Below are 16,330 nucleotides of genomic sequence, written 5' to 3' on the forward strand. Positions count from 1 at the left end.
TTTTGTATTTCTGCGGTGTCAGTTGTTACTTCTCCTTTTTCATTTCTAATTCTATTGATTTGAGTCTGCTCCCTTTTTTTCTTGATGAGTCTGGCTAGTGGTTTATCAATTTTGTTTGTCTTCTCAAAGAACCAGCTTTTAGTTTTATTGATCTTTGCTATCGTTTCCTTCATTTCTTTTTCATTTATTTCTGATCTGATTTTTATGATTTCTTTCCTTCTGCTAACTTTGGGGTTTTTTTGTTCTTCTTTCCCTAATTGTTTTAGGTGCAAGGTTAGATTGTTTATTTGAGATGTTTCCTGTTTCTTAAGGTAGGATTGTACTGCTATAAACTTCCCTCTTAGAACTGCTTTTGCTGCATCCCATAGGTTTTGTGTTGTCGTGTCTCCATTGTCATTTGTTTCTAGGTATTTTTTGATTTCCTCTTTGATTTCTTCAGTGATCATTTCGTTATTAAGTAGTGTATTGTTTAGCCTCCATGTGTTTGTATTTTTTACAGATCTTTTCCTGTAATTGATGTCTAGTCTCATAGTGTTGTGGTCAGAAAAGATACTTGATACAATTTCAATTTTCTAAAATTTACCAGGGCTTGATTTGTGACCCAAGATATGATCTATCCTGGAGAATGTTCCATGAGCACTAGAGAAAAATGTGTATTCTGTTGTTTTTGGATGGACTGTCCTATAAATATCAATTAAGTCCATCTTGTTTAATGTATCAGTTAAAGCTTGTGTTTCCTTATTTATTTTCATTTTGGATGATCTGTCCATTGGGGAAAGTGGGGTGTTAAAGTCCCCTACTATGAATGTGTTACTGTCGATTTCCCCTTTTATGGCTGTTAGTATTTGCCTTATGTATTGAGGTGCTCCTATGTTGGGTGCATAAATATTTACAATTGTTATATCTTCGTCTTGGATCAACCCCTTGATCATTAGGTAGTGTCCTTCTTTGTCTCTTCTAATAGACTTTATTTTAAAGTCTATTTTGTGTCATATGAGAATTGCTACTCCAGCTTTCTTTTGGTTTCCATTTGCATGGAATATCTTTTTTCATCCCCTTACTTTCAGTCTGTATGTGCCTCTAGGTCTGAACTGGGTCTCTTGTAGACAGCATATATATGGGTCTTGTTTTTGTATCCATTCAGCCAGTCTGTGTCTTTTGGTGGGAGCATTTAGTCCATTTACATTTAAGGTAATTATCGATATGTATGTTCCTATTCCCATTTTCTTAATTGTTTTGGGTTCGTTATTGTAGATCTTTTCCTTCTCTTGTGTTTCTTGCCTAGAGAAGTTCCTTTAGCATTTGTTGTAAAGCTGGTTTGGTGGTGCTGAACTCTCTCAGCTTTTGCTTGTCTGTAAAGATTTTAATTTCTCCATCAAATCTGAATGAGATCCTTGCTGGGTAGAGTAATCTTGGTTGCAGGTTTTTCTCCTTCATCACTTTAAATATGTCCTGCCACTCCCTTCTGGCTTGCAGAGTTTCTGCTGAAAGATCAGCTGTTAAGCTTATGGGTATTCCCTTGTGTGTTATTTGTTGTTTATCCTTTGCTGCTTTTAATATGCTTTCTTTGTATTTAGTTTTTGACAGTTTGATTAATATGTGTCTTGGCATATTTCTCCTGGGATTTATCCTTTATGGGACTCTCTGTGCTTCCTGGACTTGATTAACTATTTCCTTTCCCATATTAGGGAAGTTTTCAACTATAATCTCTTCAAATATTTTCTCAGTCCCTTTCTTTTTCTCGTCTTCTTCTGGAACCCCTATAATTCGAATGTTGGTGCGTTTAATGTTGTCCCAGAGGTCTCTGAGACTGTCCTCAGTTCTTTTCACTCTTTTTTCTTTATTCTGCTCTGTAGTAGTTATTTCCACTATTTTATCTTCCAGGTCACTTATCCATTCTTCTGCCTCAGTTATTCTGCTATTGATCCCTTCTAGAGTATTTTAAATTTCATTTATTGTGTTGTTCATCCTTGCTTGTTTCATCTTTAGTTCTTCTAAGTCCTTGTTTAATGTTTCTTGCATTTTGTCTATTCTATTTCCAAGATTTGGGATCATCTTTACTATCATTATTCTGAATTTTTTTCAGGTAGACTGCCTATTTCCTCTTCATTTGTTAGGTCTGGTGGGTTTTTATCTTGCTCCTTCATCTGCTGTGTGTTTTTCTGTCTTCTCATTTTGCTTATCTTACTGTGTTTGGGGTCTCCTTTTTGCAGGCTGCAGGTTCGTAGTTCCCATTGTTTTTGTTGTCTGTCCCCAGTGGCTAAGGTTGGTTCAGTGGGTTTTGTAGGCTTCCTGGTGGAGGGGACTAGTGCCTGTGTTCTGGTGGTTGAGGCTGGATCTTGTCTTTCTGGTGGGCAGGTCCACGTCTGGTGGTGTGTTTTGGGGTGCCTGTGGACTTATTATGATTTTAGGCAGCCTCTCTGCTAATGGGTGGGGTTGTGTTCCTGTGTTGCTAGCTGTTTGGTATAGGTTGTCCTGCACTGTAGCTTGCTGGTCGTTGAGTGAAGCTGGGTGCTGGTGTTGAGATGGAGAGCTCTGGGAGATTTTCGCTGCTTGATATTATTTGGAGCTGGGAGGTCTCTTGTGGACCAGTGTCCTGAACTTGGCTCTCCCACCTCAGAGGCACAGCACTGACTCCTGGCTGCAGCACCAAGAGCCTTTCATCCACACGGATAAAGAGGAAAAGGGGAAAAAAATCATAAATCTTGCTCTCAAAGTCCACCTCCTCAATTTGGGATGATTCGTTGTCTATTCATGTATTCCACAGATGCAGGTACATCAAGTTGATTGTGGAGCTTTAATCCGCTGCTTCTGAGTCTGCTGGGAAAGATTTCCCTTTCTCTTCTTTGTTTGCACAGCTCCCGGGGTTCAGCTTTGGATTTGGCCCCGCCTCTGCGTGTAGGTCGCCGGAGGGCGTCTGTTCTTCGCTCAGATAGGATAGGGTTAAAGGAGCAGCTGCTTTGGGGGCTCTGGCTCACTCAGGCTGGGGGGAGGGAGGGGTACGGAGTGTGGGGTGAGCCTGCAGCGGCAGAGGCCGACGTGACTTGCACCAGCCTGAGGCGTGCCGTTCGTTCTCCCAGGGAAGTTGTCCCTGGATCCCGGGACCCTGGCAGTGGCGGGCTGCACAGGCTCCCCAGAAAGGGAGTGTGGATAGTGACCTGTGCTCGCACACAGGCTTCTTGGTGGCGGCAGCAGCAGCCTTAGCATCTCATGCGCGTCTCTGGGGTCCGCGCTTTTAGCCGTGGCTCGCGCCCATCTCTGGAGCACCTTTAAGCAGTGCTCTTAATCCCCTCACCTCACGCACCACGAAACAAAGAGGGAAGAAAAAGTTTCTTGCCTCTTTGGCAGCTCCAGACTTTTCCCCCGACTCCTTCCCAGCTAGCCATGGTGCACTAATCCTCTGAAGGCTGTGTTCATGCTGCCAACCCCAGTCCTCTCCCTGCGCTCCGACTGAAGCCCAAGCCTCAGCTCCCAGCCCCGCCTGCCCCGGCGGGTGAGCAGACAGGCCTCTCGGGCTGGTGAGTGCCGGTTGGCACCAATCCTCTGTGCGGGAATCTCTCTGCTTTGCCCTCCACACCCCTGTTGCTCTGCTCTCCTCTGCAGCTCCAAAGCTTTCCCCCTCTGCCACCCACAGTCTCTGCCCGCGAAGGGGCTTCCTAGTGTGTGGAAACCTTTCCTCCTTCACAGCTCCCTCCCAGTGGTGCAGGTCCCGTCCCTATCCTTTTGTCTCTGTTTATTATTTTTTCTTTTGCCCTACCCAGGTACGGGGGTAGTTTCTTGCCTTTTGGCAGGTCTGGGGTCTTCTGCCAGCGTTCAGTAGGAGTTCTGTAGGAGTTGTTCCCCATGTAGATGTATTTCTGGTATATCTGCGGGGAGGAAGGTGATCTCCACGTCTTACTCTTCTGCCAATTTCCCCTCCTTCTCCCCAGCGCATGGGTTTATTTGCTCCATGGCATGTGGGATCTTCCCAAACCAGGGCTTGAACCCATGTCTCCTGCATTGGTAGGTGGATTCTTAACCACTGTGCCACCAGGGAAGTCCTTGGATTTGACTTGTAGGATACATACACTGTATCCTTTGAGATATCTATTATATTTTTTTGAGCCCAGAATTGCTAAAATTTCTTTATTATTTTCTTACCCACCTTCTGGGAGAACAGCTGAGATACTGTGTCCTGAGTTGTTATGATTATTAAAAGAATTTGTATAATTTATATTGTTACATTGGCAAATAGAAGTCATATTCATTGCCTGACACAAGTGTTGTCTTACACCTGCTATGGGGTTAAAGAACTTTGCATTTAACGTTAAGTCAGTATTCCAGCAAGGACCTTTTAATGTTTTAGAAAACTCCTTGTTTTCCTCTCAGCTCACATAGTTCTTGCCTTGTACCAGGCCCCGATTTAAGCCCTTTTAATATACTGAGTTATCTAATTCTACAACCTTATGGCATAAATACTACTTGCATTATTGTTCTTTGAAGAGATTGCTAAGACAAAGAGTATTTAGGCTACCCCTCCAGGGTTACTTAGCTAGTTAGTGTCAGACGCAGGTTTTCTTACCCAAGCAGTCTGATGCCAAAGTTGATATTCTTAGCTGTTACAACATACTGCCTCTCAAGGCAAAGAGATAGCATGGGTTTAAATAAAAGAAGACATTTCTTTACCTGTCTGGTAAAGTATTTATACAGCTAGCCATTAACAATCAAAAACTATGATGGGCTAAAGTATACTAAACCAATGAAAATCAACAAATCCATAATGATACATAAATAAGAGGTCAGAAAATTTTTACTCTCTTTATACTTTGTAATTCTATGGTCACTCTAAGGTGAATGTTCTTTCAATCTTCTCATATTTATCTTCTCTGAAGTCTTTCATTTCAACCTCATTTATTAAAAACTTAACCAATTCTCAAAAGTGTTTTTTAGAATTGGTTATGATTCTTATATATTTCTATATATTATGTTACATTTCTTTGTTGTAAACAGAGTGTTCCATTTCTAAGCCAGTTTTGACTGCCTTATTAGTGGAAGGGAAGTTGTCCTGGAGGGTTACGAGGAATGTGACAAGTAAACGGGGCTAGGTGAGTGAGGACTTGATGAAGCAAGGAAAGCCATCACCAGAGTAAAAAGCCCAGCCTGTCCAAGAGGAGGTTGGCCCCTGTGATGTTTTGGGGAAACTCCCTTTAAACCCCTATGGGAAAAGAGCCTGATACTTGGGGAAGCAAATTAAGATCTTCCCCAATTCAACCAACATTTCCCCTAGTTCCTCTTGTATTTAGACTTACATAAATGTCTTCACTGACAAAAAAATCTTGGTCATTTTTATAATCAACACTTAATCAGTGTGTACAGTAAGACAGATATTGTGTTAGCCCTATAAGTACAATGGTAAGAAAGATCAATACAGATCTTAATGTCATGGAACTAACATACTAGTAAGTGAGATATATAATAAATAGGTAAATAAATAATTAGAAAATATATCATGGATAGTGATATGGGCTATGAAGAAAAGTAAGCAAAATAAAGGGATGAAGAATAATGGAACTAATTCAGATATTATGGTCAGAAAGGGATCTCTCTGGTCCTACTTTAGCATTCTATGAATACACAGTTCCTCATCAACAATTCACTTAATGCTTTTTACAATTGAAAACCTTCATTTAAATCAGTGTTGTACTAAGTCCGTCATTCCTTCTAATACATTTAATTAGTTACCCTCATGCTACTTGATAAACTTGAAATCTAATGGAAAAGGCAGCAAGTGTTTGATTATACTCTTTATATGATTGTAACTAATTAGCCACCTCAAATGGTGCACTTGAAATTTTCTGACCTCTTATTTACATATCATTATGGATTTGTTGATTTTCATTGGTTTAGTATACTTTAGCCCATCACAGTCTTTGTTGATGCCTAGCTGTATAAATACTAATTCCTTATGGATTTTTGTGTACCTTTGACTTGATTCTTTATTCTTTGAATTTACTATTGCTTTCTGAAGCTTTCCCAGGCTCACCCTATACCTTCCCTATCCCAGACCAAACACCTGAATTGGTTAAAAGTGAGTTCTTCTGGTCTTCCATGTTTTATGTGTTTTGTTCCTTTTTAAAAAATTAATTCTAGCTATAAATTTTTAGTTGTTTAGTTAACATGTTTAGGTACACAAAGTACTTTTTACCCTCTTTTGATTATTGTATTGTCAAAATGGTGGTCTCCTTTGATGATTTGTGTCTTTTTGTTATAGTTCATTAATATTATAAAACATTCTTGCTTCTGTCACAACAGTCAAGGGCACATTTTCTACCTTACCTGCTCCAGGTTCGTGACTCAGATCTTTATTTTAGGAGCCATGGTTCATTACCTGGTTTATTGCCACAACCTGGGCAATAGGCATTCTTATGATTTTTTGTTTCATGGGAGGTAAGTCTTTGACAATTTTATCTCTTTCTAGCAAATTGTTCATTTTTCAACTTTTATGGCTTCTAGGGTTTTCAGTATTTATTTACCTAGAAAATAATTCATAAGTCAACATTTTCAAATTGGTTGGCATATGAGCCTTATAACATTTAAAAATACCCTCTGTGATGGTTCTTTCATTTGTCATTTACTTTTTTTTTTAATAGATCTTTATTGGAGTATAATTGCTTCACAATACTGTGTTAGTTTCTGTTGTACACCAAAGTGAATCAGCCATATGCATACATATGTCCCTATATCCCCTCCCTCATGAGCCTCCTTCCCATCCTCCTATCCCACCCCTCTAGGTCATTGCAAAGCACAGAGCTGATCTCTCTGTGCTATGCTGCTGCTTCCCACTAGCTAACTACTTTACATTCGGTCGTGTATATATGTCGACGCTACTCTCTCACTTCGCCCCAGCTTACCCCTCCCACCCCATGTCCTCAAGTCCATTCTCTATGTCTGCATCTTTATTCCTGCCCTGCAACTAGGTTCATCAATACCTTTTTTTTTTTTTAGATTCCATGTATATGTGTTAGAATATGGTATTTGTTTTTCTCTTTCTGACTTACTTCACTCTGTATAACAGACTCTAGGTCCATCAACCTCACTACAAATAACTCAATTTCGTTTCTTTTTATGGTTGAGTAATATTCCATTGTATATGTGTGCCACATCTTCTTTATCCATTTGTTTGTCGATGGACATTTAGGTTGGTTCCATGTCCTGGCTATTGTAAATAGTGCTGCAGTGAACATTGTGGTACATGTCTCTTTTTGAATTATACTTTTCTCAGGGTATATGCCTAGTAGTGGGATTGCTGGGTCATATGGTAGTTCTATTTTTAGTTTTTTAAGGAACCTCCATACTGTTTTCCATAGTGGTTGTTTCAATTTACATTCCCACCAACAGTGCAGCAGGGTTCTCTTTTCACCAAACCCTTTCCAGCATTTATTGTTTCTAGACTGTTTGATAATAGCCATTCTGACTGGCATGAGGTGATACCTCATTGTAGTTTTGATTCGCATTCCTCTAATAATTAGTGATGTTGAGCATCTTTTCATGTGCTTCTTGGCCATCTGTATGTCTTCCTTGGTGAAATGTCTATTTAGGTCTTCCATCCATTTTTTTTTTTTTTTTTTTTTTTTTTTTTTGCGTTACATGGGCCTCTCACCATTGTGGCCTCTCCTGCTGTGGAGCAAATGCTCCAGACACGCAGGCTCAGTGGCCATGGCTCACGGGCCTAGCTGCTCCACAGCATGTGGGATCCTCCCAGACCGGGGCACAAACCCGTGTCTCCTGCATCGGCAGGCAGACTCCCAACCACTGTGCCACCAGGGAAGCCCCTTCCACCTTTTTTTTTTTTTTCATCCATTTTTAATTGGATTTTTTCTTTAAGTTCCATTTGTTTATTTTTATTTTTATTTCCTTTACTCTAGGAGGTGGGTCAAAAAAGATCTTCCTGTGGTTTGTGTCAGAGTGTTTTTCCTATGTTTTCCTCTAAGAGTTTTATAGTGTCTGGTCTTACATTTAGGTCTTTAATCCATTTGGAGTTTATTTTTGTGTATGGTGTTAGGGAGTGTTCTAATTTCATTCTTTTACATGTAGCTGTCCAGTTTTCCCAGCACCACTTATTGAAGAGGCTCTCCTTTCTCCATTGTATGTTCTTGCCTCCCTTCTCATAAATTAGATGACAATATGTGCATGGGTTTATCTCTGGGCATTCTATCCTGTTCCATTGATCTACTTTTCTGTTTTTGTGCCAGTACCATACTGTCTTGATTACTGAAGCTTTGTGGTATAGTTTGAAGTCAGGGAGCCTGATTCCTCCGTCTCCGTTTTTCTTTCTCAAGATTGCTTTGGCTATTTGGGTCTTTTGTGTTTCCATACGAATTGTAAAATTTTTTGTTCTAATTCTGTGAGGAATACCACTAGGAGTTTGATGGGGATTGCATTAAATCTGTAGATTGCTTTGGGTAGTATAGTCATTTTCACAGTATTGATTCTTCCAATCCAAGGACATGGTATATTTCTCCATCTGTTTATGTCATCTTTGATTTCTTTCACTTTTTATATTTGTTGATTATATTCTTTATATGTTCTCTAACTCATCACATTCTGATTCTATATTTATTGAATTCTCCTCTCACCTTTTCTTTAGGTCACTTTGTTCTTTTCTGTCTTCTTGAATGGAATGTATACATTGGTTTTCATTCTTTCAGTTTTATCAATATAAGTGTCTAAATTCTTACTTTCTATGTGACTAATATTGAGTTTCATAGATTTTTAATGTGCAATATTTTCAACGCCACCATTCCCTGAAAGTTTTGTAATTTCAGTTACATTTCCACGATAACTAAACAGTTATTTGATAGAAAGTGTCTTCATTTCTAAGTGGAAGTACTTTTAATTTACTGATATTGGCATTCATTTATGATTTTATTGTTTCAGTCAAATAATGGTGTTTGCATTATTTCACCTTAATTATACATAATTCAGTCACAAGAAATTATTTTTGCCTTTTATCATGCAATGTATATCAGTCACTTTGGATTTTCCTTAGGTTGTTCCCTCATCTGATTGCCAATCTCCAGCTAGGTCCAAGAGATCTTTTGTTACAAAGTGCCTTACACTCTTGCCCACCTCCACCACATTTTACATATCATTCTGTTACCAAATTCTCCTTTTCAGCCGCAGGTTTACTCAGAATTGCATAAGCTTTACAATATGGGAAATACCTATTATAATATCTAAAACATTCTGATACTATTTTAGGCAGTATAGCTTTGAGAATAAGAAAATGGAAAGGAATACCTGGGAAAGAGCATGAAGGAAAACATTTAAATATAGGCTAGGATTTCAGGAGGATAGATGAATAATAGTGAAAATGTTACTGAAGAGAGGTAAATAAAACACCATCTTTATTGGGATGAAGAAACTCATGGTTTTGCATAGGAGGAAATTAACAGCAGTGATCGAGACAGTATGCATAGGTGGAGAGGCAATTGGAAAACAATCATTTATAAACACTATTATATATATGAATGTATCTTACTATATTATAATTTTCATGTATATAAATTTATATATATAAAATCACTGTAGTGTAGTGTGAGGTTTTAAAGGCATGGAGATTCTTATAGTTATATAATTATTCTGGTAATTGTGTTACCAGAATTGTGTTACCAAAAAGTGACTTCTTTTTGTAATATTGGCTTTTATTCTCACATTGCTTTCAACCAGTGATTTGCTTTTCCTGTAATTATAAATTACTATGACCTTGGGGCTTGCTATTCAGTGGCACACAGAATGACTTTATTTGTCCTTTTGGAGTTTAATAAGGAAATAAACAGTATGATAACAGAGAAAATTACAGATTACACAATTGGAAAAATGGGTATGAGGGCAAGGAACTAGATATTGGAATAGAGACATAGATATGAACTTACTTAGAGTCAGCTAGTACATAATTTCAGAGGGTAGTAACTTTTAGACCCAGACAATGAAAAGGAAGTAGTATATAAGGATTCCATTTCTGAGAAATGAAATATCTTGTGGGTATCTCTAAATGATAGGAAATGTGGTTTGATGCAGAAGGTGAAAATGATTAGGTGAAAGGGGATAATGGATTAAAATGTTGTTTTACAAGCAGCACCCTGTTATCGATGATAAAGTATTGGGATTATATTGTAAAAGAAGAAAAGTATCAGAAAATTGTTAGTATGTATCAGTAATCAAATTGTGATCTGTATTTGCAGTATCTCTACAAGATACTGATGACTAAATTCCACATCTATAGGTGTTGATTCAGTTTATCTGGATTAGTTCATGAACATCAGTACTTGACAAGCTTACTAGGTGATGATCAACACCAAAATTTCAGACCCACTGACTTAATCCATTTCTCTTAGCACAAACCTCACAACCTTATGTTATACTCTTAACATTCTCTGAGTTCTCTTTACCTTTCCTCAAACTTCATAACAGTATTTTAATCATTCACTTATACTGTGAATTATTTTCAGTTTTTTTCCTGTGCATTTTATAACTATTTTATCTTTGTTACACATGAAAAAAGAAATTGTTTTTTCCCTTTCTTTCAGACTTGGAATCCAAGTGTGACAAAAAGACTTTATCTACAGAGAAGGACATTATTGAAAAAAATGATTCTCAGTGGGAAGTAATAGAAAGTAGTAAATTAGTTGGCCTTGAGAACTCCATTGTCAGAAATGATTGGCAAAGCAAAAGGAAGACTGAAGTGCAAAGACCTGAAGTGGGATATTTCAGTCAAATGAAAATCATCTCTGAAAAAGTACCCAATTACAAAAATCATAAATCTCTTACATTACATCAGAGAATTCATGATAGTGAGAAGCCCTGTAAGGAATATGGGAAGGTCCTTAGTTGTGACTTAAACTTTGATGAATATGAGAAAATATATACTGAGAAAACCTCTGAACGTAGTAGATATTGGAAAACCTTTGGAGTAGATGACCCACATACCCTACAACTGAATATTCATACTGGTGTGAAACCTTGTAAATGTATGGAATGTGGGAATGCATTTAGTTTTTGTGAAGACCATAGTGTACACTGTGATGATCAGAACTGCTATAAATGTAAGCAATATGGAAGGACTTTTAGGAGAATTGAAAAAATCACTGCACTTCAAAGAATTCATGATGGTGAGAAACCCTATGAATGCACTTCCTGTAGGAAATCGTTTAGAGTGCATGCACAACTTACTAGACATCAGAAAATCCATACTGATGAGAAACCTTACAAATGTATGGAATGTGGCAAGGACTTTAGATTTCATTCACAACTAACTGAACATCAGAGAATTCATACTGGTGAGAAGCCATACAAATGTATACAATGTGAGAAGGTCTTTAGAATTCGTTCACAGCTTATTGAACATCAGAGAATTCATACTGGTGAGAAACCTTATGCATGTAAAGAATGTGGGAAGACTTTTGGAGTCTGTCGAGAACTTGCTCGACATCAGAGAATTCATAGTGGTAAGAAACCCTATGAATGCAAAGCATGTGGAAAGGTCTTTAGAAACAGTTCATCCCTGACTAGACATCAGAGAATTCATACTGGTGAGAAACCATATAAATGTAAGGAATGTGGGAAAGCTTTTGGAGTAGGTAGTGAACTTACTCGACATCAGAGAATTCACAGTGGTCAGAAACCTTATGAATGTAAAGTGTGTGGAAAGTTCTTTAGACTTACTTCAGCCCTTATGCAACATCAGAGAATTCATAGTGGTGAGAAACCTTATGAATGTAAGGTATGTGGGAAGGCCTTTAGACACAGTTCAGCCCTTACTGAACATCAGAGAATTCATACTGGAGAGAAACCTTACGAATGCAAGGCATGTGGGAAGGCCTTTAGACATAGTTCATCCTTTACAAAACATCAGAGAATTCATAATAGTAAGAAACCCTATGAATGTAAGGAATGTGGGAATGCCTTTAGAGTGGGCAGGCAACTTACTTGACATTGAACAAGTTGTACTGGTGAGAAGATTTTTGAATGAAAGACATATATAAAGCCCATTTGTTTCTGAGTTTCATTGGAAAAATATGTGTATTTAAGTAGAAGTTATCGCAGAGATTCTACCTCAATTAAATCTATTTCCAGACTTTATGGCCACTCTAGAACTAGAATTATTCATTCATAAGTGAGATATACTTTCAGCTTTGTTCAATATCACCAAATATTTCTCCTTTTTATATCAATTAACATTCTGAATATCCGTTTATGTAGGATGATGCCTATCAATCCGTTTCTTAAATGGGAAATGTATTTCCCTAATTATTAATTATTTGAGTTATTTTCATATGAGTTTTTTTTTTTTTGCGGTACACGGGCCTCTCACTGTTGTGGCCTCTCCTGTTGTGAAGCACAGGCTCCAGATGCGCAGGCTCAGTGGCCATGGCTCACGGGCCCAGCCGCTCCATGGCATGTGGGATCCTCCCGGACCGGGGCACAAACCCGTGTCCCTTGCATCAGCAGGCGGACTGTCAACCACTGCGCCACCAGGGAAGCCCTCATACGAGTTTCTTGTCCAAGGATGTTTTGCTTACAGTTACTTTTGGTGTTTGTGTTTTTGGCTATTTATTGTTTTTGGCTTAGTGATTTGTAATATTGCTCAAATATATCTTTTGCATTCTAATTTTTTGCCTGTTTTATATGGCATACTTATCTTCTCCAGGGAGTTAGAACCCCCAGACACTATGTGGTTTTAAAGTTTTGTGGTCCTGCAAGGTGTTTGTGTAGATTTGTTTTCTCTTGATTTTGTTTTAATGGTAGATGTTTTAACTTTTCCATTGTCATCAAATGTTTGAATTCTTTCTGAATTTCTATTTTGTTTTGACACAACAGATTTCCCTAAATACCTTTTGCAACACAATTCCTTTAAGGAGTCTTTTCACCTCTAGGCAGTACCAGTAGGCATCCAAATGAAATGAGCATTTAAAATATTTCATAAAATATTCTAACCGAATCTTACATCTCTTAAATTTGTTAGGCAGCTTTAAAAGTAGGAGAAAACCTACAGCTATTGCAATGATTATAAACTGGTCACTAAAATCAAGAGGGTTTACAACGCTGCTATTTACCATGGCTTCAATTGGGTTTTGTATCTATTTATAATTTTCCTTTTTATTCCGTTCAGGGTTGTCTTACTGTGTTTTGGCAGTTGGAAAATCAGTAGACCTTTGATTTTAGCAATCTCCCCTGACTCAGGAAAAACGAAAAGACAACAACAAAAAAATGAGACAGTTAATAAGGTTGCAAATCTTAGCTACTCATCACCTCTTTCTTATGACAGTTGACCTGGTTATATAATCAAAGTGATCAAAAGCCACTGGTTATTGATTTTTATAAGAAAATTTACCTGTTATATTTACATACATTTACATCACTGTCATTCATTAGATTTTAACTTTTGAGATTGGTATCTTGCCCAGTTTTGCATGATCAGCAATAGTAAGTAAGGTTTTCTCATTGGGTATACTGAGCTATGTTTTCTTTACATATTCCTTATTAGTAATTTACTTAAGTTAGCAGTTATTAAAAGTATGTAACAGCTAGATCATTCATGTCCTACAGAGTAAAAGAATGGGTCTCTGTTGTTACCCTTATTAGGATACTTGCTATTTCATATCTTTGAAATAGTTCAATTGTATTATAATTATTAATGTTGTTATTAATAGCTCACTCTTTTTACTGAGCTGTCATGTGACCACACTGCTGATTTGCTCTTATATCCTACTCTACCTGGTTATTCTGAGTTACCATCAATGCTGATTAATTTCCCTCTTCTTGCACAGTACTCCAGAGCTACTTGCCCTACTCTTCTTTGTGTGTTTTTAATATTTTTTGCTTGCTCGAACAAACTAAAACAGTGAGCTATCCAAACCTTATATACGGACTTAAAATTAATGACAAATAAAATAACCATGTGGCTTGACACTTATTTTTTGAATCATTAATGAATAAATGAAAAAAAAATACAACACATCCTTATTGTCTCCCTTATTTGTAATTACAGCTACATTTTGTTCACATTACATTAATATTTTGGTCACATTACATTAACATTTTCCTTTGAATTTTGTTATGAACTCCTGTCATTTCACAGACTGCTAATATGATAAACCAAAATGTAACATTTGGTACTTTTTCTTGGTGCTCAAATTGATAAAATTTATTCCTTTCCATTTTCATTTGTTCCTTTATCCTTTCCACATTTTCCCTAGCCTACTTGGAAGCTTTGGGTTCTTTCCCCAAATACAAGGGGATGTTCCAGACCTATCCTGTTTATTGCTGTCCTGAACCATAAAATTAGCTACTGCAAGGAAAGGATTCTGGTTCAATTTAATGGTGAAGAATTCTAATTAATAAATGTAAAGGGAATGAGGGAAATAGGAAATCACCATAATAATAGTGGTAATTATATACAAAATCCATTGATGGATGGTAAGATTTGAAGGTGAAAGTATAAGGAAAAAATGGGATATTAGAATTGTTTCAAAGTATCTCTCCCAAGTATTTAATTACAAAGATAAAACATTGCACACACACCTTTAACCGAATAATCACCAACAATGAGACACTGGCATCAAGGTGATGCACTAAGAAGGGCAAACACTTGGGTAGTATTCTCACCAAAACATGCGTAACTATGTTCTAATAATGAAGGAACTGCAGGTAGACCCAAAATGAATAGCCTTTTGTAAAATAACTTGCCCAATACTCCAAAAGTTCATAACTTTTCTAGGTCATAAAAGGCAAGGGAACTAAATACAATGCTGGATTGTGGATTCAATTTTTGGAACATTAGCAGAGAAAACTTGATGAAATTCAATCAAACCTGTCATTTGATGATAGTATTGTTCCCAATGTTAATGTCCTGGTTTTGATCATTATACTACAGTAGTGTAAAATGTTAGTATTAGGCAAACTGGGAGAAGGGCATATGGAAACTCTGTAGTCCTCTTGCAATTCTTTTTTTTTTTTTCTTCTTTCAATTCTTAAGAACAGAATTTATTTTTTTAATACTCTGTTTCCAGTCAAAATGGGAATAATAGAGGCAGGATTTACCTTCCTGCCTAAAATAACAAAACACTAGATAAAATATGAGAAATAAAGGTTTTCAGACATTGGACACCAGGCAACACAATGGTAATGCCTAAGAAAGTATAAACAAATGTGATCCACACATTTGACCCAGCCTACTGCCTAGAGAGCATTTCCACACCTCAGCACTGTGAGGGGGAATACAAGGGGCGCTTTGTAATCTCCCTAAGTAGACAAGATGGAGCTGAGAGTCCAGGGAGGCAGTGATGGCTAGAGTCTGCAGGGCAGAGTATTGAGCCAAGTTCTCATCAGTGCATGGGATCAAGGAAACCACCTGAGGCCAGCAAAAGAAATGCTTAAGAGCACAGGTAATCCTTGGAGCTCACACAGAGCCAGGAATAGTTTGTGTCCCCATCAGCAAGAGTGGTAAACCTCATAATTTATAGGGCACTGGTTAGATTACTCAAAAAGCTATTGCCTCAGTAGATAGGCGAGTTAGCACTAGATTAAGGCTTTCCTAGTCCCACCTAGCAGAGCTTAAAGCAAATCTTGAACAAATTGTTTCCAGGTAACATAAGTATATTACAGAACAAAGTTTGAGTATATTTATAGAAATGCAAAAATACCAAGCACATTGAAGGTAACTTTCATAATGTCTGTAGTAAATAAATTTTACCAGAAGTATAAATAAGCAGGCATACATGACTATAATGCAAAAAATCAATAGAACCACAACCAGAACTAGAAATGACAAAAATAGATTTTGTATTTAATAATAGATACTGACAATACAAAAGTCATAACTATATTCTATATATCCAACAAGGAAGAGAGATTGATCATGTTAAGTACCAATGTGGAAAATATTTAAAAGACCCAAACAAATCTAGAGGTAAAAACAACAATGTCTGAGACATAAAAATACAGTTGCTAGGATTAATAGATTAAACATTGCAAAAGCAAGCATTAGTAAACTGGAAGGCATAGCAATAAAAACTATATAAATTGAAACAGAAAAACAGACTGAGAAAATAAGAGTATCAGAGAGCTGTACGACAACTTCAGCTAGCCTAATTATGTGTAATTGAGATCCCTAGAAGAGAGGAAAAAGAATGGGCAGGGGACGAAAAAATAATTGAAGAAATAATGGCTGAGGGACTTCCCTGGTGGTGCAGTGGTTAAGAATCCACCTGCCAATGCAGGAGAGACGGGTTCAAGCCCTGGTCTGGGAAGATCCCACATGCTGTGGAGCAACTAAGCCCATGCACCAGAA

General features: G+C 37.5%; 1 protein-coding gene across 20 annotated transcripts in view; it reads left to right on the forward strand.

Annotated features, from left to right (window-relative positions):
• The window catches only part of LOC101324695 (zinc finger protein 529), a 149,742-nt gene that overhangs the window by 101,038 nt on the left and 32,374 nt on the right, over window positions 1-16,330 (forward strand). For 19 of the 20 annotated variants that reach the window (XM_073796494.1, XM_073796503.1, XM_073796501.1 and 16 more), the window contains one exon: window positions 10,569-13,676. In XM_073796494.1, the coding sequence (XP_073652595.1) occupies window positions 10,569-11,971 (1,403 nt within the window). In that variant the 3' untranslated portion in view covers window positions 11,972-13,676. Of the gene's footprint in view, window positions 1-10,568; window positions 13,677-16,330 lie in introns of those variants that run through there. The other variant, XM_073796516.1, reaches the window with a different exon arrangement.

This window comes from Tursiops truncatus, chromosome 19 (assembly GCF_011762595.2).
Source record: "Tursiops truncatus isolate mTurTru1 chromosome 19, mTurTru1.mat.Y, whole genome shotgun sequence".
Classification (NCBI taxonomy): domain Eukaryota; kingdom Metazoa; phylum Chordata; class Mammalia; order Artiodactyla; family Delphinidae; genus Tursiops; species Tursiops truncatus.